At 38.9% G+C, this 26,568-nt stretch overlaps 1 protein-coding gene across 4 annotated transcripts in view; it reads right to left on the bottom strand.

The window, feature by feature from the left end:
* MLLT6 (MLLT6, PHD finger containing) overlaps positions 1 to 26,568 on the bottom strand; it is a 96,065-nt gene that overhangs the window by 29,564 nt on the left and 39,933 nt on the right. For 3 of the 4 annotated variants that reach the window (XM_025164565.2, XM_025164567.2, XM_025164566.2), the window contains exons 8-9: positions 23,521 to 23,619; positions 559 to 736 (exon numbers count right to left, since the gene is read on the bottom strand). In XM_025164565.2, the coding sequence (XP_025020333.2) occupies positions 559 to 736; positions 23,521 to 23,619 (277 nt within the window). The remainder of the gene's footprint in view (positions 1 to 558; positions 737 to 23,520; positions 23,620 to 26,568) is intronic. The other variant, XM_015887514.3, reaches the window with a different exon arrangement.

Raw genomic sequence — 26,568 nt, forward strand, 5'->3', positions numbered from 1 at the left:
AGCAACGAGACTTCTTGATCCACAATCCTGAATCAATACACTATCACTGCTCAAAGAAAGGAGAATGGCAATCAGGGACTAATTGTCTAAAAAAAATGAAGAAATAAAATGACATGGCCAAGTGCAGCTGAATTATACAATTGATACACATTTGCTTTTTCTTGTATCATCCATTGGGATTCTGCTAGTCACCAGAGAATAAGATAGTAAATATCTTTGCAAGATATGGAAATCTGACCTCTATCCACTGGCCAGCTCTACTCCATCCACCCTAACATCTGCAATTTTGCTGGGATTGCCAAGAATCCCTGAAGCCTAACTTTGTATCTGTTAAGTGTTAGAAAGTTTGAAAAAAAATAGAAAAGCTGCTTGGATTTAACTTCTGGTCAATACACAGCAGAAGGAGGGGAATTAATAACTCCCTAAGAGGGGCCAAGGGCAAGGAAGACTCACCTACCATTCAAAAGACTTGCCTATCATTCAGAAAAGCCTGGCTAATTCAGTATGTCAGTCAGATACCCTCCCCTCCCCATTCTCCCGTTCCTTCATATCCTTCACCTGCTGGTGGAAATGCTCCACTGGACGAGGATGAGCCAAAACCCGTTGAGCTTTTCCCACTTCCAGACTTCTTGGTTTTGTGGCTTGTGCCATGGCTTGAAGATCTTTTGCCTTTCACCTCTGACCTGATGACCTCTGAGGATTCTTTACTGCTCTCATGGTGGTTGGTGGAACTCTGCTGAAGTGAACAAATAGGGAAATAAAGAGGGTATGTGTTGAAGACTTCTTTCACACCTTTTATTGCATGGCACGTTGTATGTTATCTTTAAGAAGTTTTTGCTCAGAATGCCTAAAAAGTGGCAATTATCAGCATCACTAAAATGACAGCCTCAGAAATTGTCTCTTGTTCTACCTGGATCCTGGCTGAAAAATACTGCATTTTCTTCCATGGATGAGACTCAAATGAGGACCTGCCAGAAAACTGTATGTCCAGCCTTTGCTTAAAATGAGTCCATCACCTTCTGAAGCATTTCATCCCACTGTCAACAGCTCTTACTTTTAGAAAGCTGTTCCTAGCACCTAGCCCAAATCCATTTTTAATTCTGAATATTGCCAAGAATCATCTTGGTGAGATGCGTGGCTATATAAATGGTTTAAATAAATAAATAGTCTTATCATTTGAACCCATGGATTCCATTCCTATGAAAATAAAATTTGTTCCATAGAAGCAGTTAGGAATTCTAACAGTTGTAGTATCAAAATATCTGGAGGATTCCATCTTGGAGTTAGGTGATGATGAATTTAAACAGGGTTAATAATACACAGCCTTATAATAACCATTTACAAGGGAACAAAACATTCATACAGCAATATATATGACATAACCATAACAGCTGCAGATAAAATAGCATTAAAATTAACCATCAGATCATCCAGAAGCAGCTTGGGTCAAGCATATTTTTAGGATTTGCCTAAAAATACATAAATACTCCCAACAGCTTGGAAAACTGAAGAGATGAAGGATGAGAGATAATCCTGTATAGGCAAAGAGTCTAAAGAATTTACCTGGGTGATACCATTTTGAGGAGACTATCTCTCTTCCATACTCTATACATTACACATACATTATTAGTTGAATAAAAACCTACTGCATTTCCCCTATTATGTTCAATCAACTAGCTCTGTGCAATATGCATTCCAGAGGAGTCGAAGGTATGTGAAAGTCAGGGGGGTGAAAATCTGAAGTCCTATACTGTACTTTCTCCAGGAATACAACTCTTGGGATGATCAATCAAATCCAGTTGAATCTGTGACAATCCATTTGAATTTTCATATCTGCTAAGCACTATAGAGAGCAAAAGGGGTGAGAGCAACGCAAGGACAGTGCAAGTATGTGAATTCCTCAAAGAAGTGCAAAACAAAAAACAAAGACAACCCCCTCCCATCATCCATATATCAAGCTGATTCAGAAGACTGACCTCATTAACTACTCCCTTTCAAAGAGAAACCCTAAGGGGGACTCCCCTCTTATCAGTTCCTCTCTTTGCTAATGTACATTGGAAGCTATTCACAACACATGCCAAGTTATAGGAATGCAGAGAAGCACATGTAGGGAGTGGAAATAACTAAGAAACCACATCAAAGACCTTTTTTAACCCATAATGGCAAAAGGTGACCGAAATAATAATAATGTATTAATGCTGGGCCAAAATGAACCTTAAGTGGAAAATTCATTAAATTTTCAAACAGCCAACAGTTAAACAAAATGACCCAGATGTTTTCAGGGATTACTAGTGAGAAGCTCAGACTTTTCAATTAAAGTTCAAACACAACAACCGATTTAGGAAACAAACTGTTTGCCATTCTTCTCAGGGGTGTCTCTTCTGCATGGCATGACTGACAATTGCAATTGCCTCTAGAGGTTGAAATTTCACCATTTAGATTATATGAGAAGCCTTAGTTTTCCAACTTGCCTTGTTGTTACAAGGTCTTTCCATACCCTGACTCTCACTGCCAACCTTGCAATCCCTTGGCTCAGAGCAGGTTTCTAAATTAGGATGGAGAATCTGTGGCCCTCCATATGCCACTAAATGACTACTCCCAGCAGTCCAGTGAGCAGAATGAATAGTGAGTGATGGCAGCAAATTCTGGAGGACCACAAGTTTCTCATTCTCTTCTATCTAAATCTTTTTCAATTCAATTAATTATTTTCTGTCCATGCCAAACCTTTTCATTTAGGCACCATCAAGCCTTTTTCTCCATCTCCTCTGATTGCTTCTTTCCTTTGCTGTCAGATCCCCTCTTAGCCCAGTAGCTGTTGCATGTACCTACATTACTACCACAACTGCCTCTATCTTAAAATACTATGGCATGGATTAAATTCCATCAGCCTGTTCCAGCTGCCAGCTCCAGATAGGTTCCTAGTCCCTTGGGTTTTGGCCAATCTACTAGATATATGATAGCAACTGGGATAACTTTAGTGGGGCACAAGACAGCCAGCCACTAATAAGGCTCTGGCTTTTGGCTTCAACCCTTCAGAAACATGACCCTCTCCCCCTGACCTTTTATGTGCTCTTCATCATCAACTCTCCACTTTGAGTTGCAAGATCAGCAATATTCAGAGAGCAAATAAATGTACCCTGAGAGTATGAATAGAGATGTAGAAACATAAACCACACACAATCAATAAATATTAACCAGCATAAGCTACCACTTGGGGGGAAAATTATACTGTTCCCAATACTACTGCATATCCTGCTCTGTGAGCCAAGAGGATCTTCTCTTGTTCAGGTTCATGAAATGAGTTGCTTTAAGTTATGTCACTTAGACTGGAGAAAGCAAAGAGTGGGGAGGGGAGAGCGCACAAAAGCCACTGAAGGCAGAACTGTGCACCATGGGTTAGATTAGGACTGCTGAGAGCAGAAGGAGGGAGAGAGAACAATGAACAATCTAAATCGGACAAGAGTGCCCCTCATACAAACAGGACAAAAGAGATGCAATGGAATAACTCATGTTTCTGAAGGCAAGAAATAGTAGAGAAGAATGAAAAGCCTACAGAGAGAGAGCTTCAGAAGGCTTGTCCATATTTCTGGAATAAAACTTTATCCTTTACCCCAAAGGCAATGTAGGGATTCTATGCCAGGCAGAATGTAGCACAGACAAATTTGAGTGGGAAATTCCACACTAAAACCCAGATGATAACTAAGTACAGGATCTAGGTAAAGTAATCTATCTGTCGTGTGCCGAGGTTCTCCTGCTTCAAGACGTGTATGTATGTATACAGGAGATGACTGTATGTGCCTCCAGAGCCTCTTCCAATTGTTTTAAAGAGAAATCAGCACATCAGGGAGAATATTTACCACAGATAGATAGATAGTTATCTGTCAAACACTCCATAATGAACAGTTAAGTGGAGCTTAGCCACAGTGACCCCTGTGCACCCACAGCTTCAAAATGTGATGGTGTTGCATGTGGGCCTGACACTGGAAGCCATAGCCAGTGCACAACTTTGCAATTCACCTCCTAAAGAAGGTAACCTATCGGGAACAAATTGCACCCGTTTACTACCAAGCCAAGTACAAGTTTATCTTAGAGATTATCAGACTTCTGGTAGCTGCCTGAACCAAAAGTGATTTTCCCCAGGCATGAATCTCCCGAAGTTCTCTTTAGCAAGCTTTATTAAGGTAAAAACAGTAGTGATACAAGAATTCCAGCAAGTGAACTACTTTCAGTTTAAAACTGATATAACTATATGTACATCAGGACAGAGGCTTCCAGAGAGGAGACATATCTGATCTCTGATAAAAGGGGAATTTGGAGCTGCGAATTATTTACATAGTGGTTACTTGAATCCTTATCAGCCTGAGAATCAACTCCTACATATATCAGTGTTACATAAAGCCCTACAAACTTTGTGTCTGTTTTTTTTCCCTTATAAACCAGCCTGGCTGTTGAAAAACCAACTTCTTAAGGGTGCCACATTTGCCAGAGATTCATTATGCAGCAACCAGAGAGCCCATTCTTGATACAGTGCCCAGTTGTGGAATTGTCTCAACTCTTTAGTTACATTTGGTGTCACATCTTACAAGCTTTTACTACTACAAGTATTTCCCCAGGCTTTTGGTTAAATTTGTAGTGCTGTGTTTTCTGTCTTGCTATTGATATTTTAGTCATTCGGTCTTGCATTACGAGTTTTTAAGCTACTTTATGGTATTTATTTCAAATATTTATATCTCTCTTTACAGAGTTCCAGGTGGCTCAGAACATCTATAAATCACAGAAATAAAACAATAAAGCAGCAGAGAAGCACTTACAGTAGCAATAAAAATGTTTAAATATTAAAACAGCAATTTGATAAAAAGAGGCACAACCCTAAACATCGAATATCCTCCTAAAAATGAAAGTCTTCGCCAGTTTCCACAACAGAGGAGTTGTCTGTGTGCTTGATGAAACGGCTTATTGTACTGTACGTTGCCTAATTTTTTTCTATCCCTGCTTTGAGGTTGTGTTATAAATGACAGCGAGTTATGTATTTTATAAATAAAATGAATGGAGCAATTTCTAACGGATTGGGCTATTGCTAGGAAACAGAAATATGAAATGGAATCTCCATGTTTAAGGCATGCCAGGAGGTGGGGCAGAACTAAACTTTCTTTGCATTTTAATGAGAACTTAATTAAGTCACATTTCTCAGGACAAATTTGATGGTATATTCAAAGTGTTGAAATGTGCATATTTGGAGGAAAAGTATACAAATGTGTACAGTGATGAAAATAAAATGGAAAAAAACACCTCGCGAATATATCTTGCAAAATACAAATATGAGGTAAACTGCATTTAAAATAGGACAAATGCAGACAAATACTTAAATATGCCACTTTAAAAAAAAACACACAGATTGATGTGGGAATGGGATGTGACAAATTTAAAATGGGAAACTGAATCAACCAGAGTTTCATTTGTCCTTTATTTACTGTACTGTTCATTTTCCCCCAACAGCCAACTGACAGAGCTGAGGTTTGACTCAAGATCTGAATCCAAAGGGGTAAAGAGCAATTGGGGGAAGATGTCTACTCACCTGAGGTGGAGGAAATTGCTTTAACTTGCTCTGTTGCAATTCTAAGCCCTCTAAAAACCTCCAGGCCAGTTTTATTATTCTGGAGCTCCACTGTGCTGCAAAAGATGGTGACATGGCAAAGGTGCCAAAATAGATGACATTTTTAAAAAACACATTTTGGCACTTGCTTGGTTAAATGCTTTAGATCAGGACTGATTTCAGAGATCAATAGATCTGTCCTCAAATCAGTGGCCTCTATGATTCAGATTGATCACTCAACCTTTGGTTGCATCTGATGAAGCAGAGTAGGGACCAACCAGAAAATCAAGACCAGAAAGAATACGTCTCAACCAATTGCAAAGGATTATAAGGGCCTTTGGGAGCACTGCAGAGGAGGCCTGACCATTTATGGGGTGGGGAGCTAAGATCTGAAGAAAAAAACAAAAATACAGCATGAGATACCAGTGACTAATGTTTGCAGTCTTTAGGGACATGAACTGGTGTATAGACATTAAGATCCCAGAAGGGGTGGCTGGGAAAGTATCAATATGCTTTAGGCTTTAGGAGAAGGCTTTCTTCTTCTTCTTCTTTCTTATGCAGATGATCCACCTGTTCCACCTTTCTCTAGGTCATGTGTGAAGCATGGCTCCTGTTGATTTGTGCTTATAACTTCCTTTGCAGAATTCCTCTAGAGAAATTTTGGTCATTTGGAAGGGACAGCTAAAAGAGGGGCTGCACTGGCTGAGCCTACCCACTTTCACAATTAAATAACAGAAAAAAGAAATGCAGTCATGGAGGTATTTCTTAAAAAAAAACAACCCAGAGGGACTTGTCCCAGCAAGAACAGATGGAGTCCAGAACAGAGAGAGAGAGAGAGAATAGACCATCCCTGGATTGATTTGAGGTAGTTTATTTCTGGAATCTTAGATTTAACATTTGAAAAGGTGAGATTGTCTCTGTACAATCCTATAATCCAGGGCCACTGATCATGTGCACTGGTCACTAGGTTGTTTCCCCTCCCCGCCCCCCACCAGGGAAGAATGGATATTTGTTTCCCTAACCCAAGATTGCTGAAACTGCCTTCAAGTGTGTGGATAGTAATATTTTAGCTACATTTCTACAAGTGGGACAATTAACCAAAGTTTGCAGTGAAGTGATTTTTTTTTGGTCAGATTTTCAACTACTTTGTAAGCCAGCCAGCCATGACCTAATCCAGGGTGTGCATCCAGGTCTCCCCTCCCTGTGGTTTTGTTTCTGTCATACAGCATTCTGCGCCACTGATCATGTTCATGTCTCATTAGGTTACTCTTGGAAGTTTTTCCTCTGTTTGGATTCCCCTTCCCACCCCACCCCCCACCCAAAGTACGTTTAGTCCTCTGCAGTCCTTGGAAGTTCCCTCTTACATACAGATCGTTCAGCTACATAAAGGCTGCAGTAGCACTAGCTGAATTTACCTAAATTTTATGATCCCTGAAAGGAAGCTGACAATAATGTCTTGCCAGAACTGAAAGCCCACGTGCTAACTTGGCAAGGAAGGCCTCATTGTCACTTAACCTCTTTCTACAATTGTGTTTCAGTCTCCTCTTGAAAGTGATAATGTAATTGACTGTTATTTCTTGTTGACTGAGGGAGATCTTCTATTCAGAATCCTCATCTGAGCATTCTATGGGTGTTAGACATGGACCTTCTCTGTTCTTTCCCTGTGGGAACTGGGGCTGTGGCACGTATTTCCCAGTACTATAATCACATCTAGTAATGGATTGATCTTACTCCAGCATCTGCTAAGAATGTAATTTGAGGCTTTAGTCTGGTCAATCCCTCTTACTTAATGCTCCTTGTTTGTAATGAAGAGAGCAGGTAAATGATAATAATTATAAAAAAAAACCTTGGATGTGAAGAAGAATCTATAACAAAAGCTGGAGCAAACTAAAACCCAATATCAAACCAACATCCCTCCCAGCAACTCACATTCAATGATATACTGCTTCAGATTATGGAAATTCCTTATAGATTAAGTTATTGCCTCTTTTCTGTTAAACTTTTTAAACTCAGCAGTGAATTGAACAACTTTACAGTGCAGTGTATGAAATGTAGTGTTAGACTCTAGCCTATATTGCCTGTCAGGTGATGTTATTCTGAGAAATAGCCTGAAGGGGGACCAGAAAAAAAATCTGTACGTATTGTCTCCACACCATTCATAATTTTCTAACCCCCCCACATCTCTCAGACTTCAGACTGAATAAACTCCAAATATTTTATCTACTCTCACAAGGCAGATGCATCAATCCCTTGACTGTTTTGGTTGCCCTCTTCTATACTTTTTCCAGAAGTGTTATATCCTTTCTGAGAAGACACATTCAGTAAACAATGTAAAATTGTAAAGTTCATCTTGACTCCTTGTGACTATTGTCACTCATGCACTTCTCTGGGCAACAGTATGGTAGTGGCTTGCTGTTGGCTTCTTCCAAAATATTTTGCAAATGTTTCCTTAATTGTTTTCTAACCAAGAACTAAGCCCAGTCCTGCTTAACCTTTGAGCCCAAAGTGGGCCAGATGGTACCTGCTGAAATGGCACATGGGGGTTAAGTTTATTTTATAGGCAATTAATTTTAACCAATAGTGTGTATACACCTCCCTCCCTCCCTCCCTCTGACCCTGACATTTTCAGAACTGTCATGTCATGGGGAAGCCATGGACTACAGAAGATATTATATATTCATATTTTTTCTGTCTAATCTTACTTTACGAGTCTTGTGTTAATCCTACTCATGTTATTTACTGGTAAATATAGTATTTGACTATGGCACAATTACTAAGAGTTTATCTGGTCATACTGTACAAAACAAAACAAAACAAATATTTTGGGAGCCAAGGGCTACATACTTGCCACCATCTTTTCTTCAACACTGAATTCGGCAACAGAAAGACTGCACACCTAGATACCAGTCCAGTTTCAATCAGGATTTCCTTTGATTCTCAGAAGTTGACAAGCGAAACTACGGTCAGGATTTTTTTTAGGCGTATACACTAATTGCATAATCGGCATTAGATTTCTGATTGTACTGGCATGTCTCAAAATCACAAACTGCTGTGCATATGTTAGCCTTCAAGATAGCTATATTTTGCGCCTAATGCAGCTGCCCCATCTCTGGGAAGATCCTTCCCAATCTCTATTGCAACCAAGATCCGTGGGCTTTAATTTTTTTTTAATGGAAAACAGTGGGTTAAACTGAGCAGCCAGATTTTATGTTTCATTAAGACCTAGAGAATAACTGTACTTATCATGTCACCAGACAGCTCCCTGAAACAAGTGACTCCATAGGTGATGAAAGAGGTAGCTTAACTGCATCAATATAAGCCAGGAGAGTATTGAAAAAGGGAAGGAATAAAGGGTGAAATGGATAAGGAAAATCTCCACATAACTGTAAGATGAAATTGCTACATTTTCTTTTTTAAAAAGAAGAAGAGATCCAACAAATTGTAGTTTTCTCTCATGTATAATAATCATTTAACCATTCTGAAGGGAGTCTGATGCATGTTAATCAATTCTGAGTCTTGTTTCCAAGCAGCTTTCTCACTAATTCCTCATTCTTTTCCTGTGTACCAGATGAGAGTACAACTGGTAAACGATCTTGATTTATTGAAGAAGCTGAAGGTAGCACAAATGATAACTGCCTTCAATTTCTTCTATAGACCATTTCTTATCATCCATTGTCTCAAAAGAATATGGAGCGACTTGCCTTGTTACTATTGCTTTGCTACCTCAACATAATATTCTCTTACTCTTTTATATGCAGTGATGATAAAACTCTTATCTCCCAATCATAAGAGATCTTTTTTAAAATCCATTTTAAACTTCTTCCTGTTCAACCATCTGCCCAGTATTACTGTTCACAAGGACATTTTCTGTTGAGAAAGCCTAGGTATTCATGAGCAAACTTTGGTCTTGCCCAGATGTTCTTTCTGAACAGCAAAAGTTTCCTCCTGGCACACCTTCCATATAAATCTAATTTGTGCAGCTTCTTTCTAATGGTAGATTCATGCACACTGACATCAATAGTGGTGAGAGCTACCTGTAGGTCACATGGTGAAATTCTGGGATTCTTAAGAAACTTCCTTCAGCATCTTGTGTTCTGCTCTTGGGCTGAACTTGCTGGACAGCCTGGCCTGTACAAGCTGACAGCTGTCTGAGATTCACTTGTAGATGATCTTCTGGATGGTGGAATGATGTCCAATTGCTTGACAATTTTTTAAAATCCCTTTCCAAACTTATAGGCATTTCTAACCTTCTTTCTGAAGGCCTCAGAGAGCTCTTTCAATCTAGGCATGGTGATACCACACACTTCAACAACAAAGAGTAAATCAGACTAAATGTCTGAGTTTTAAACAAGACACATTTCTCCCAGATCCTCTCTAACAATGTTCTAATCATCTGTACCTGATCTAGTACACCTGACTCTACCTTTAGGGGTTTGAGGTAGTGATAAATGTAGGGGCGTATTTACTTTTTCCACATGCGAAATTTGTTTGTGCCTTCCACAACAATTAAATTTGAGCAGTTCTTCAATGTCTTTGTGCAACTCTGAATGTGCCTTCCCTCCACCCCTGCCTTTATCCTAAAGATAACTAGGGAAGTTGTGGAAGGGAAGCCACAACGTGAGATGGGCAATCTTAGAAGAGATCAGTTACCACTAAAACGGCATCCAGGCCCCTAACATATGAGGTATCAGTTATAAAATCTGAGGTAACTGTATCCTAAGACTCTTATGGGAAGGTGATAGGATGCAACAGTTCAGATGGTTTGCAGGTCAGACGCTCAGCATGGCAAGAAATGTGACATGAAAAAGCATACGCCTTGACACAAAGTCAACAAAAGTCTGAGAAGGAATGCCCAGTTGGCTGGCTGTCACAGCACAGCTGCTACACTTCTTTCCTCAAGGAAGGAGGAACATACAACTAATTGTTCTGGCATGGGTAGACAAAAGGGTTTCCTGAAGGTCATCTATCTGAGCCCACATATATAAGTCCTCCTCCTGTTAAACACAGATTTGAATAGTTAAAGTCTTCCTTCTGGCTCAAAAAAGTTTATGGAGCAGACCAGATGTCAGTAGAGAGGAGCCAAAAATTTCCAAGTGCAGAATGCAGGCTAGAGGACAGTCAGGATAAGAAATATTTTGGTTTGTGCATCAAAGCACAAATCAAAGGGGCTGCCTCAAAAGGAATGTTGCAGGGAAGGAGATTGTCCTCAAACTTTAAAGGGAATTGTACAAGCCCAAGCTCCCAAGGTGAAGTCTGAAGCATCAGCCTGTACAACAAAGGGGCAGTGGGATCTGGATTATGGAGGATGGGTTGAGAAGTGAATGCCTCTTTGTGTAGGAAAAAGGCTTGTTGGGCACTGAAATTCCATTTAAGGGGAACCCAGTTCTTGACAGAATGAGTCAATGATATAGTCAGATTCCTTTTAAGGAAATATGGTAGCCCAAATAGTCCATCATGGGTCAAAGGAACATTTATCTAAATTAGCATAGAGGCTGTAAGTCACAAAGTGTAATGGGCTGTTGGGCTGTGAGAATAACCTTGAAAAGCAGGAGAAAGAGCCGCAGGCAAGGCAATGGTCAGATAAGAGAAATCTGAGTCCAAAGCAGGAATGGAATTTGAGAAAGCGTCTCAGACTTGACCCTCCCTAGTTCTCTAGGATAAATGCAGGGAGCGGGGAGCCATATTCAGAGTTGCAAGATTCATTACTGTAACCCTATAATAAAAGTAGTTTTAGTATTCATGACCTTGGTCTACCTTGAAGGGCTGACACAAAGACGTTGAAGAACTGCTCAGATTTAATTGGTATGGAAGGCACAATCCACAGAATAAATCAGGAAATAATGTAAACAGAGAATTAAAAATTTGTTCAAATAATCTTTGAAAGACTGATGGGCAATTACCTACACTAAATATCACTACCATATATTCAAATTTCCCAAAAGCAGTTAAATATTTATGTCACTGTTTCATGCAAACCCCACTATAAGTCCTCTGAGATGTAATTTGATAAAAATGCATGCCTTCTCTAACTGTTCCAAAAGTTCAGAAATGAAGAGAAGAGCACAGTGATTCCTATAATAGGCACAGTATTGAGGAGGTGATCATCTCTTCAACATAGTGGACTACATGTAGGGAACCATCCTTCTTAACAAAAAAGACAGGAACACCACAAGAGGAGGGCAGACAGCTAAAGCCTTCTTATACATTTTTGTACATTTTTTTTAAAAGGCCAACTCTGGATTTCACATTGGCCAGAGGTGTTGGTGGGAATCTGGACTCTGGGAATAAGACTGATTGTATAGTCTTAGAACCAAAGAGTGACCAAGATCTTTGCATCTCCCTTTCCAAACACATAAGCACACCATCTGCATATTTGGCAGGCATAGTAGGAGACTTACTTGCTGAACAGTAGTAAGCAGTGTGGGGTCTGAGGCCCTGTAGGCTGTGAGTTTTACATCATAGAAAATCAAAGGCAATGTAATCTCAGTCCCAATGTATATGCAGATTGAGCATCTGTAGCCAGTATAAGACAACTGGGAAATGCAATGGGAAGGCCAAAGAAAGTTCAAGGTCTCATGATTATTGATGAACAATTGTAGCAGTTCCATGCCCTCTATCCTAAGAATCAGGTTTGACTGGCTGAATGGGCAGAACATATTTGTGTGCCACAGAGGATGCAATGAAGTTGCCTATGGCTCCAGAATCTATTATGACCTGTAGTTATAGTTCAGGACTAGTCTGGGTCTGTAGGATAAGAGGAATTACTAAATGATTTGTGGCTCCACATGTCTGGGCTCATTTCTGGTTGCCTCTGTCTCCGATTCTGGGAGGCTGGAACTGCATCAATTCCCAACAAGTCAGATTGGAGTGTTTAAGGCACCTGCTTGCAAAATGCTCACTTCCCTTAAAAGTATAAAACTCTTTTATGTTTAAGTATAACACTCTTTTATGCTTTGAAAGGGAAGAGTCTTAGTGGAACACTCATGTGCAAAGTGGTATAGACATGTGCATCTGCCTGAGAAGATAGTGGATTTTCAGGTGTACAATGGAAAGAGGGGAGGGGAAGAGAAAGGGAAGAAAGAAAATAATGGTGCCTTCCCTTTTCACTTACACTGTACCATAACTCCTAAAATCATCCACTGATGCCCAAGCAAACTTGGATTAATACTACTATAATCTTTGGAATGTCCTGACAAACACATTTCTTCTGAGTTTCATTTGATGGTCCCTCTTGAACTGATCAGCTAAGCCTCTTCCATTCCAGACCACACTTCAAGCTAACAGCTGAAGCTCATCAGTACACTCTCACACTGCATGCTAACTTTATTCAAAGACAATGGATTTCATGATTGACCAGACCTTTTAAGTTAGCTTTCAGGAATGCAACCGAATAAGAGCAATTGTCCATGTCTAGGCTGTTCAGAATCAGAAGAGGGAGGGATTGCCCTTTACAACTTCCTCAGTCATTACATTAATTATAAGTCCTGTGTGGGTACAGTTAGTGGGGAAGTAATTTGATCTCAGGGATATCTATAGTTCATATTGAGTGAGGATAATTTCTAAAATTCCCATGATGTTTGCTTGGCAGCTAGTACTTGATGACCAAAGGCTGCTACTGCTGCATCAACAGTGACTGCAGGCTCTTGGGCTGGGATCAGTACAGCAATGGATCAGTTGTACATATTGTTCAGTTAGCTGGTCTAATTGGTTCATCATCTAAGTAGTCCATCTGGGTACTGGGTACTGGAACAAGGTATCAGCAAGTTGATTGACAGTTTGCAGGGTAGCTAGAGGATCTCTAGGTGAAGACTGTCCTCCCACTGTGATGGGATGGACAATCAAGCTATCAGGTTTCATACCAAGGCTGGACAGTAAATCATAGTTCTTCAGGCACTTAACTCTTTATCAGCACTTGGCTTGACTTAGAAGAAGACTCTCAGATACAACTTGGCTAGATCTTTACTGCAGACAAGAATGAATTCTTAAACACAACAGTTGATTGTCCACTGGAGTGCAAAGAAGTCAGAGCTTTTATGTAGTTTAAACTTAGGCTTTTTCCTCCTACCCTTACAAATTCACAGAAGTCTGGATGCTCTTTTGATGGCCTTGGGAGGCAGCTGAGCTGTTTACATAATGGTTCTCCCTAACCTGGGAATTGTTGCTTCATGCCTTGTCATTCTTACACCCTTAAATATAACTTGTATCTATTAATGGAAGAAATCAGGTAAAAATCAATTTAAATAGCAATTCTTAAAACAACATCTCCTACAATAATTTCCTGTCATTATGAATGGTATTTGCTAAACTCATTTAAAGCATCCAATGCTGAAATATATTTTGCTCCTGTCATTTCTATAAAAATCTCTTTGCAAATGTTTTCATTTACATATTTAGATCCATTTATTTTTCCCTTCTTTGTTAGAAAGAAGTAACCTACTCAGTTGGACAATCCACATTAGTGGTAATGTATAACTGTACCAATCAATCCACTCCATTTTTCAGTCAGTCCCAATCACAAGAATATCTTTCTTACTATCAGCCTCACCTAACTTCCCTAAACCATTACCCACATCCAGAATCAAGTTCTGTATAATTGGTAATAAAGAACATATAAACAACCTGTTATGAATGTGGGGGTACGTGTGCATATGAGTATGAAACCATAGTTGCCTTCCAGAATCTTTGGACTGAAGATATATTGTTTTACATGCTTAAAAAAACTTGAATGTATTTAATTTGAAAAATTGATTGATTCCAGAAGAAATTGCACTAATATCATGTAATCCTGACTTGTTTCAAGCCCCCTGGCTCTGCTGTTGTTGCAGTAGGCCTCTCTGTGGCCTCACCTTTGTCCTGACCTAGAGAGATATCCTGCTGCTTGCAGTTTTAACTCTGGGCCCCTTAACAGGTTGTCTGATGGTGATGCATAATTTTCTTAATGGCCCATTATAACCCCTCCTGAGATTCCTAAAGCCATAATCAGGCTGGAACATAAAGAATCTCAGTCTATCCCATAAGATTAAATAATGGATACTATAGTAAAGGATAACCAAATTATGGAGAAGTACGGAGAGATAGAAAGAGCACCAAAGTTTAATGAATAGTGCTTATTTTACTTTCTGAGCAAAATCATTTTCCAGGAAGGCTGATAGCTTAGAGTGGAAGTCAACAATTAACCTATAAGACTAATAAACAATGAATGCTAGTTGTGATGTATCAAAGGTTTTTGTAATTCTTATATAAGTACCCAGAATATACAGTAACTGATTCTAACACCAGAAATACTCTCACTTTGTTTCTATTTCACAGAGGCTAACAGTTTTTGTTCTTTAATGCATTCAATTATTTTCCACTTCTGGTCCTTAGGTATCCACATTCTTTTTAGCTCATTACCTTTTTATTTTCCAGCACATTTTCATTTTTTAGGTTGCTTCTTGCATTTGTAAGATTTGGTCATCTTTTCTTTCTGAATACTGCTATAGTCAGATCTGTGTACCACTATGATTCTTAAGTTCTATATTTTCAAACCTCCTTTTACAAGTTAAAATCTTTTGGCTTCTAGCTGTCACATTTCTCTTCCTTCTTTGCTCCCTATTCTGAAGACAGGTAGTAGTTCTTAGAAGAGCCTGGTCTGCAGGTAATGCTAAGCCTGAATACGTTTTGCCAAGTTGTGGTTTATTTAAATATCTGAATTCATCTGAGGCAACAAGGCATATTTCTTATTTCATTGCTTTTTCTGCAAAGTTCAATACAACATTTTGTAAAACTTAATTTCACCTATTCTAGGAAATGGAAGTGAGCAGAGATTCTACTTTCAAATTATCTTCAGCTCTGGAAGGAGAGGACCTACTGTTCTCTCTGGCCAGAACTAATTAAGTTCTGGAAACTCAGGCAAATTCTCATCTTACAAAGTGGTAATGCATATATGAAAGAGAAAAATGTCAGGATTGTCAGAGAGTCTATTTTGACTGTAGCAGGATATAAATGAAATAAACAAATAAAAACCTATACCCTTCCACACCTCTCTTACTACCTTCCTTCCCAGTCACTTGCAAAATATTAGGATATGGGAGGGATGAAGCAGCTCCTATCAGCATGTGTCTCTCCAGCAGATCATTCGGAAGCAGGGATACAAATCCCACAAGCATATCAACCGTCACAAATGTAATTCTGGTCTACTCCCTCCCAACTACGTATTGCAAATTGTACTTCTTACTACTTCTTTGCTTAGAGATTGACTACCTCAGCTAGCCAAATGCTAGGAAATTAGCACAAAAGGATGGATGTTCCTCTCAGTTCATTTTCAGGGCCTCTGCTTATTCTTCAAAGACTAAACAATACAGACATGAAGCATCATCAAAGAATGAACCACTGATTGATTTATGATTTTTATGATTAGACAGGATAGATTATAGAAAGAAGAGAGTTATGTTCTAACCATAGAGTAAGAGGTAAATTTATAACTGTACTTATAACTGCCGCAAAGAAGATTGGAAGCTACTTCTTTCTATCTTTTTTCTTTCTTTTCTATCTCCCTTTTACTCCCCCCCCCTTTCTTGCACTTTTAACTTGATTTCTTTCTTTTTCTTTCTCTATATTACTTTGTATTTGTTTTTATCTTCCTTTCTAAAAAATCTTTAATAAAATTATAAATAAATAAATAACAAACCACTGATGTGTCTTTATAACCAAAGCTTACAAAACATCCAGTGAGCTTATACTAGACTTGAAAGTTTTTGTAAGTCAGGAAAAAATTACAAAGGGGAACTCTATTCTGAATTAAGCTACTGAGATGGAAATTACTTTCAGATTTGCTGCTATCAGATTAGTCTGCAGGTTAATAGAGGAAGGGAGTGGCTGCACACTACAGTACAGGAAATGTTGTTCCTCTTTAGGACGTTCTCTCTACATCTCACTGTGCCAATTCCTACAGTTTACTATGGGTCATATCCACTCTACTCTTTTGACTGGATAACACTGGTGTTCCACATAATTATCCCTGGTGTTGGTTGACCTTTTGGTCTAAGTGTGAAAACCTTCTTTACTGCACCTCTTCTCTGCATTTACTATACATCTACTAACCTACTGAAAGTTACCATTTCTCCCCCGCCCCTTTTTATTTATTTTAAAACATTTAAAGGATAAAATAAATAACTACATAAAAAAGAAGACAAGACCTAGTGGCTGGAAAATAAAATTTCAGCAAATAAGCCAAGAATTTACAATTGTCATAAAATTTAGAATTCATTGTTTCATTGATTAAATAATTGATTGATGATATAAAACTAAAATAATTGTATCATCTTGAGAAATAATTGTAAATTGCTACAAAACTCTAAACAGTAATATTTATATTGATGTCACCACTATTTATCACTATCTAAAATAAATGTACATGACCTTTTGAAAAGAAAAAATACTAAAAATAATCACTGAAATATATTAAGTTCTAATGAATATTGTTTTTAGTTATTATTTTATTACTTTTTAATTTAAAATTTAAAATTACAATTTAAACTTAAAATTACAATTTAACATTCATACTTTGGCTTGTGTGTGTGTGTGTGTGTGTGTGTATGTATGTATGTATGTACAGTATGTGTATATATACACATACAGGGAAGCCATTCTTCCTTAAATTTAGTCAGGGTTCTGATCTAGATGTATGAAAATTACCATTACAAGTTACAATAAGCACAGTATGTTAGTCTTTAGAGCTGTCACACAACTGTATGTTGCCTTTTGCTTTAATAAGAATACTCTGAAATTCAGCAGTATAAGCAAGTGCTAGTCTGTAAAAATACTGAATCTCTCCCAACAAGTATTTTTTAATTATTTTGATAATCAGAGTAAAATGCATGAAAAAAATATGCATACACACACACAAATACACATCTACCCAAGTTGCTATGCAGTTTGTAATTAGATAGTATGTAGATATATTCCCTTGAGTAATTCTGAGCAAGAAACATTTTACAGCGCTTCTGTTCACAGACACTTTGCCATATAAATACAGCTCCAGACAAAACAACTGATCAACTCTTGCATTTCCAGCGTGAGCAACAGTTGATGTTTTGCCCTTTTATCACAAACATGGAGGTTTGATGTAGGAACGTCAGGATCAGTAGAGGTGATAGGAGAACAGCCATGGGTAACATCTGTCCCTTGGATTGGCTAGAGAATATTAAGCCTTGGAATGGAATGGCCTGGCCTGACACACATAGGAAGAAACGGACCTTCTGCTGTTGGTGTCCCTGTGCATTTGCTGCACTTAAGATTCCTTCCTTCTATTTTGCTGACTCAAGCTGCTGAACTCAGGAAACCTAAATGGAAGAGTGCAAGAGTGCAAGGTCTTTTGCCTGCACTTTGGCTTACCATTTTTTTCTTTGTTGCTTATTGGTGGTGGTGATGGGAGGAGAGATTAAAGCATCCTTGATCTTCATCTTGGTAGAATGCAGCTGTGGTTCACAATGAGTAGTAATTTAAATTAATTGTGCTGTGAACCAGATGAGAAACCTCTCGGAGTCAAATAGAACCCCAGAAGCCCATCTCTAAAGCTGACATAGGCAACCAGATGTCCTCCAGATGTTTAGGATTATAATTTTACAATCCCTGCCCACTGGCTAAGCTAGTTGTTAATGATGAAACCCAAAGTATCTGGTGGGTACTAGGCAGCCACCCTCTATTCCAATGTACACTGTACAATATATAATCAATTGTGCAGTCCTTGGTGCTCTCTGAGCTCGGCTGTTTGCTTGCAGACGTTTCACTATCCATGAATGGGAATGAAATGTCTGCAAGAAAGCAACCAAGCTCAGAGAGCACCAGACTCCACAGTTCAACCCTGAGCTACATATATTCTCTTCTATTGGATCTAATAAATTGCCTGCAATGCTATTTGTGCCAGCAGTCTTCACAAATAAAATCTGTGAAAAAATTATTCCCAGATTATTTATAATTTATGATTACTTTAAACTAGAAAATGTTACCAAGCCTAATCCATAACAATTGTTGCGGTATTACTACATATGTTGACACCTATTGATATAGCTATCCACTTAATCTCTATAAAAGTACAATTTTAATTCATGCCCATCAAGTGCTTTTTCAAGTGGAGAAGAAAAATAGAACAAGTGACTAGGCCTCTTTTGGACAAACACCCTGGCAACAGAATTAAATTAAACCAACTGGCAAAAATCCCCAATCAGATTGGTTTAAATCCAATTAATTTAAGCTGGTTTAACTAAGGCAGATAGCAGTTTCCCAGGAATTATTCAAACAAGAGTAGTCGCAGGGTTCCTGAGGCAGAATGGTTTATGCTTACAATAAGTGAGAGTGAGTGGGCTCCACTGACAACATTCCAGCTTGTGTGTTGTGTGTGTGCGTGTGCTTCAAGTGTTACACAAACAGAGATGAGGCTTTGAGAACCAGAACCCAAGATTCTGCAGGAAATGTTAGCATACAGCTTCCAGCAGAAACTTTGCTGCTGACCCAGATAAGGGAGCCCATAAACTGACAGTGACCATATGTCCTTTATTATAAAGGATAGTCCTTTATTTTAGAAAGCTGTCCTTTAGATTTATTTTTCAAAAACTCACTTTTGTCCTTTATTTTGGTCATTTAACTTTTACTGTACAAATGGTACCATTTAATGCACAGCCTTTCACCTTCATGAGAAAAATATGGAAATTGAATTGTCTTTTTAAAATAAATTTACATATATTGTTTGATTTTAGATCTTTTATCAGAATATGTGTTTTTATAGAGTTTTTCTTGGTTTTACTCTTGAATTTTCCTATGTAAAGCAAAGTTATAAACATAAATAATTTTTTTAATCCTTATTAACTTCTTTCAGATTTGCCTCTTTTTCAGGTTTGTCCGTTAATTTTTTCCAAGAAAATATGGTCATTGTACATAAACCTCACTGTAAGGTGTCTAAATCAACAGGCTGAGGGAACAAGATGGCCATTGATTAAGTTCAATCTATATGTGCTCCCTGCTTTTGCTCATTAATTGCTTTTTATACGATAACACAGAAGGTTGTACTAACTATTCAAACAACTGCTAGCTTGCTGGTTGGAAGAAAAATCACAGAAAGGCAGCAGAGAAGGCAGAAAGGGAAGGAGAAGAAATTATAGGCTGTGTGAAATAAACTCTCTGGTAGAACGGGCAAAAGGAAGAAATGCCATGGAGCCAGTCCCGGACTGCAACTACCCTCTAAATCAGCCAAATGGCCAAAAATTGAGGAATTCCTTCTGTAAGTAAATCAGTCCCTATCTTTTAGATCAACGGGCTAGCCGGATCCATCTTTCTATGGCTTGGGAGGCAACACATTTCTGAAACTGTGTGGGAAGCCAGCAGGAAATCTGGGAAGCCCAGAAGAAGAATCTAATGGGAATGAGTGAATCTAGCACCCTCCAAATGTGTGGAACAAGAATTCTCCCTATCATATATAGAGAGAGCCAGAGAGATGGCCTTGGAGCAACAATGCAGAGTCAGTTACAACGATGCATATACAAATATGCTTTAAGCCTGGGAAACAAACAATGAAACAAAAACATTAGGAAGAAACTCAGACTGGTTCTGCCCTAATTCCATGGGTTATAAGAGGGAGGGAAGAGAAAACATAGGCTTTCAAGATACTGTTGCTATAGCCCAGTGATGGCAAACCTTTTGGGCTCGGTGTGTCAAAAATTTGGAAAATGCCTAACTTGACTCTGCTGGCGTGTCACCCCCTCCCCGAACAAAACAGAAACAATTCTTTATATATTCATTTATTTTTTAAAAAATCCAATCCAATCATGTGTGGTGCTATGTATTATATAAAGAAATGTCAAATAATTACAAAAATGAAATACGAATAAAACAACTCAGTTTCTTTGGTAACTCAAACAGGAAAAATAGTTGTTGTTGGGTGTTAATGCTGGCGTGTCACCCAAAACGTTGTGGTGTGTCACCTTTGACACGCATGTCATAGATTCACCATCGTTGCTATAGCCTATATCAATAAATATAGTTCCAGTCAAACTTGTAGGGTCAGTTTCCTAGTCTGGCCTACCTCAAAGGGTTGACAACATGCTAGCCAGGGATAAGAGTTGTGGTCCAATACATCTGGAGGTCACCACCATGGGGAATGCTGGTTTCATAGCTTTTCTCAGCAATGGGCTGCTTCAGCTGAGGGACAGCAGCAAAATCTGGAGCTTTATACCAGGCAACAGACATGAGATTAGCATTTGAGGATCAGAGGGATAATGATCTCTGGTATTATTAATTCAGCTAAGTCCTCCCTTGTACAGTTTCCAGACTCCATGCTCCATCTCATGTTTTCATTTTATGGCTAGGTATGCATAACAGCCATTTCATAAATTCATCCCTCCATGATAGGCATCTTATCTATAGGATGCTCTCAAAATTCCAAATGTGTCCACCAGCAAATACAAAAAGAGAGAAATCCTCTATTAGCAGTTCTATTCAGAACTAAAAACCAGGAAAAAGTACAGATCTGCAGGAGGATTTGTCTTGCGCAGAGACATCTAGTATGATGGTTCATCAAATGAAAGGAGAGAACAATCTGCCAGCTTCATACATCGTGTTCTCTTGTTTCTCACTGATTATCTTGCTTTATTTGGCAAATATCCTACATTTTCTTCTTAAAGCCTGACCACTGCTTTTTAAAGATCCATTATAAACCTGTGTTGCAAGGAATTTAAAAATAACCCTTTGCTGTAGGGCAAGAATATCTTGCTTTTTATCTGACTGAAACACCAAGTAAATACCTCAGGGCGCCACTGGATGTTATTCAGAGTTCTTGTAGCAGGGTTTGGGGATAAAAGATCAGAAGAAGCCTTGAATGTAGGAAGGATTGCTCACCACATTTTGAAGTAAGCAATGCAATACACAGTGTCAGCTAAAATGTCCCAAGTATATCACTGTGGGACCTAAAATCTGGTACCACTACATCAGCTTTGCTATCAATTTTTTAAAAAGTATGCTTTGGTTAGAGTAGATTTGCTCTAGAGCATCTTCTGTTTTCAAACTGTATGCATTCTCATAATAGAAGCAAATATGTGTAGCTCAGGGTTGAACTGTGGAGTCCTTGGGGTTCTCTGAGTTTGGTTGTTTTCTTGCAAACGTTTCATTACCCGGCTAGATAACATCTTCAGTGCACGTTCAGTGCAGTGAAACGTTTGCAAGAAAACAACCAAGCTCAGAGAACCCCAAGGACCACAATTCTCATAATATTATAAGCATTTTGTTCCAAATCAGCAGCACGAGAGTCAGCCCTTTCAACCCAAATCAGGATGGCAAATTAACCCTTTGGAAACAAACCATCTCCTATAATCTAAAATACCAGGTAAAACCTTGTTGTAAAGTATGCATGCATGGAAACAACCAACTGTTGAAGTGGTCTTTGACGCAGCACTTCCTAGAACCAAACAAGCATTTCCAAGCAAGGGTTTCCATCGAAGAGGGCAAACAATGAATCTGTGTGATGTGATCATGCAAATACAGTGACTTGTGTACTTGTATCAGACAACGGATGCAAGTATAGAATTATGGCATTTGGGTGATGTCATCACGTATGTCTTGTCATTTCAAAATCATGGCAGTTTGGTACAGATGCTACTGTTTTCAAGTCAAAATGAGTATGCAAGCTTAAGCCTGGAGATACAACTAGATAGTTTGAGAGGGATTGTTGCTTGTAGCATAGACACCTCCTGTAAACAGGTTATTTGGAGTCTGTATTACTTCAAAACCCTGCAAAACTCATTTGGCCTAAGGTGATAATAGGACAAAAGAGACTCCTGTTCACTGATAATAGAAAGCAATACCTCTCAGAGCCACCTTCTATTCTTTTCAAATCTATTACCCATTTCCAGCCTAAAAGTCCAATAATGTATTAGTTCCACATTATGCTTTAGGGCAAAAATCTCTGTGTGCAAGCATCCAGCTGTCTTGGATTGGATTAAACACCAGAATGGCAGGACAAGGAAGATAGTCTGAAAGATGAGTTTCCACAGAAAATCTCTTGCCAGAGCCTTGAAAAAAAAAGATCTAGAAATACAATTTCTCCTAAAGCCTTTGCATGTCTCTGTTTTGCCTGATAATGGCCACTGCTGATACAGGTAAGTAATCTGAGGTCTGGTTCTAGCAAACAAAGCCTGCTTTTCCTTCCTGGTTTACAAGTGGACTGCAGAAAGACAGAGAGAAAGCAAAGCTCTGCTATTAAGTTATAAATGCTATAGGAGGCTTGAACTGGAACATGCGCTTCAAGAATGAGTTAGGACTTGCTTCTACAATCACCGGAGGGCTCAGCTTAGTGATGGTGTCATTAGCAGCCAACAGCTGCAAAATGGAATTCCCGTGACTTGGCTTTTACCAAGCAGTGAGGAAGTGGAGGGTGGAGAAAATGTAAACAATTAGAACCTGAAACAAATTGGTGTAGGACAAGACTCTGTTTCCTTATGTTTTTTCCTCTCCCCTCTCTTATCCTTCTTTTCTTCTACTCTTAGGGGAGCTCTCAAGTAGGCTGTGTATAAAATTCTCATTCTGCACTTAAATTTGAGTCTAAAAGAAGGGTGAATTCTGCAACGTGGAAAATCAAGTAAAAAATTCAACATGTGTTTACTTGCTGCACTGTATTTTTAATAGCTATGGGGAACATTAACATTATATGCAGTATAATGAGGTGAGTGATTAGGGCTCACTTCCAGATTTCATCATTTATAAGTTCATCTTCAGAGCCATGAAACATGGTCCATTTTAAACAAACAAAAAAACCTGAATTTTTTGGAAAGCTGAATGTGCATCAAACATCAATTATGAATGTGATTGGGCAAAGTGTGGAGTAGACACAGACGGGCTGTCACTGTTAAAAAAAACCCCCAGACCTCTGTTGCAAACATTTTACATGCATTTCTCATTACCTTCTCGGTGACTATGGGTGTGGAAGACAGTGTGAGATTGGTGGGGGATTCTGAATGCTTCTTGTGCTTCTGTTTAGGCCTTTCTTTGTCTTTTCGACTCTGTAAAAGGAAGATCAAAAACACAGATAAGGTTTTGCCTTTTCCAGCAACAGGTGAGAAAGGAAGAAGTAAGGGAAAGGTGATACAGGCAGAAGAGTGTGTATTTCAAAAATAGTTTTTCTCCATTACCCTTGGACAACAGTCCTGTCTCCTCCTCTAGAGCATCTGCCAAAAAACACCCCCCCTTCCAGTTCCCAGCGAACTCTGACTTATTGTCAGAAAATCCAAAGCCACGTTAGGTTCAAAAAAGATGAGCAAGAGACCACTGCTCACATCTCTTTGTTGCCTGAGGGACTAGAGATGTGACTTTTTAAAAATCTTAATTAATTAAATTATACCAAAAATCCCCTTCGTGCAGTGCAATCTGAAAAAATCGGACAATACGCCCAAACCTGCTGAAGATGTAGCAAATGAATTGGTTAAACGACTTGATAAAGATGCTTGCCCATGCCAGTCTGTGCGAAGGGGCTGGTTCTCCTTGTAAGTCTTAAGCTACTTCCAAATGATGGTTTAGACAAATTAAATTTGTGAGCTAGCCATTTTTTTTTTATTGGGGATCAGCAACCATTTTTTATATTTTCCCCATGTTCAAGGCTTTTGGTCTTCCTTCTGACTGAGCTATAGTTAAAAGAAGGATTAGGTGCCATAGATTTCAATTCCTATAATAATTCTGCTTATTCCTTGATGATTCATTGGCAATTTTTATTTTTGGGAAATGCTTGGTAGGAGAACCCAGGCTGCACATGAAGGAGCAGGGAGCAGATGACGTTAAAGCCCTGTGCTGAGAAAGAGTCTATCGAGCAAAGGAGTACTGGCTCCCTTTCAGTCACGGCGCAAGGCTGGGAATGGGATGGCAACTATGTTGGTTGCACTGGTAGATGACTTGAAAGAGGGAATCCATCCTTCTTGATCCTCTTGGATTTCCCAGCAGCATTCAATACTATCCATCATGTTATCCTTCTGGGTTGCCTGCAGGAGTAGGGAGTTTGGGCACTGTTTTACAATGGTTTTGCTCTTTCCTGAATGGATGATGGAGAAGGAGGAGAGATTGGCTGATCTAACGCTGCTCCAATGCAGGGTGCTATAGCGTTCTTCTCTCTCTCTTCTCTGCTATTTAACATTTAAATGAAGCTGACAGAAGCAGTCATATGTTGGTTTGAGATGATATATATCTCCACCCTGGGACAGAACAGTGATGTGGTGGAAGTCCTGACCCAATGCCTGGGGGCTGTAAGCATCTGTACAGGAAAAAATGCTGAAGTTGAATCCCAGCAAGACTGACTGACTGTTTATCTAGAAACTATCTGGCTCTTTCTCTGCTCCAGTGGGGTCTCTTGATGGGGTCACATTGCCAGTGAAGGAGAAAGTCCATGACTTGGAGGTCATCTTAGACTCACAGCTACTGCTGGACAGTTTGATGGGAGTCATGGCTAAAAGGGCTTTTGCCCAGCTTAGTTTTATGCCAATTGTGCCCTTTCCTGGAGGAGGTGGCCTTGGCTACAGTGACCTACAGTATATCACCTCTTTGTCTACTCTACATGGACCTACTTTTGAAAACTTACCCTGAGGTAATGAAATTTGCATTAGACGTAAAATCTGATATTTTGAGAACAAGTTGTGGGCCCCCACAAAATGGTCACAAACATCCATTTACCAGAACGCAAGCTGTTGAGGTGTCTTCCTCTAACCTCCCATGATAGCTCCTGTTACCCAACTTATTTTGGTTTCTATTTTCACTCTGGGCACATGGACACATTTCAAAACAAAGCACAGGGGTGGCAGCCACCTACTATTTTTATTTATTAAGAATGCCTATGTGCAAATGACTAGAGAAATCTAGGAAATACACGTAGGTTGGAGACCTTGCATTTCCTTTGCAGAATGCTAGTCTCCCATATTTTAAATCAAAAGAATCTAAAACAAACAACAATCAAAGCCACGTAGGGCAAAAAGTCTGTCAGGCGCCAAGAAGGTGCAGTGGCTCCACAGAAAATCCTTGAATCCAAGACAAATTGAAAAAGGGGAAAAGAACACTGTAATTTTATAAACAATACAGTCACACATCTACTCCCAGGTATTTCCAGGTGACACATACACAGTTCAAACATATGCACAGAATTGTTACTCAGTTCAGTAGACCTTAGTCCCAGTAAGTATTCAAAAACCCGCAACGCCAAATTAGATTTGTTTATACCAACAACAAAAAAATTTTTTTTGGTTTACCTGCCATTTATGTTAATTTCCACTATTTATAATTCATATTAACATAAAATATCCTGGCTGTCATTGTCTTTTTGCTACTTTTGTGTTTTAAGCTTAGATTTAAAATGCACACATCAACATTGGTACTAATGTCCTTTTAAACAGATACAGTTTTAATTTCCTAGCTTAATATAGATCAATTATCATAGATATAGCAAAGAAATGTAATGTATGAACTAGCTTTCTAGGGACTTGGCCTATCAGAGGCTAGGAAATGGTGGGAGGGTAACATTAAGGATATGACTACTATATATCATGAGGACATGAAACCTGAAGGCTGGTATGACATCACAGCAGTGAAATTTTCATGGTTTTTAAAGAAAAAAGACATCTTTTTTGAAATTGTATAAATGTCTGTGGCTTGTTTCCTATTGCATAGCTTGCTTCCTGCCCACATCTACAAACTTCTTGCCAGTATTACATTCTCCTTAAATGAAATAGAGCATGAAAGGTGAAGTCATGCAAACTAAGAATCACATACAGACACGCTTAAAGTTTGGATTTCTTCACTGGAGGTACAAAAGCACTCACGGACGTGTCTCTTTAGATGTTAGTGGTAGTATCTTAGAATCAAACTGAAAATACACTCAGCCATTCTGATATACCCATCAGTATTCCCCCACCCCACATGTTTTCCCTTTTGGCTCTCCAGTACCTATTTTCACTTCCCCTCGGTATACGTGCAGA

The sequence above is a fragment of the Python bivittatus genome, unplaced genomic scaffold, assembly GCF_059951505.1.
Source record: "Python bivittatus isolate LINGU-HERP-01145 unplaced genomic scaffold, Pbiv_v1 ctg000410_np1212, whole genome shotgun sequence".
In the NCBI taxonomy this organism is placed as follows: domain Eukaryota; kingdom Metazoa; phylum Chordata; class Lepidosauria; order Squamata; family Pythonidae; genus Python; species Python bivittatus.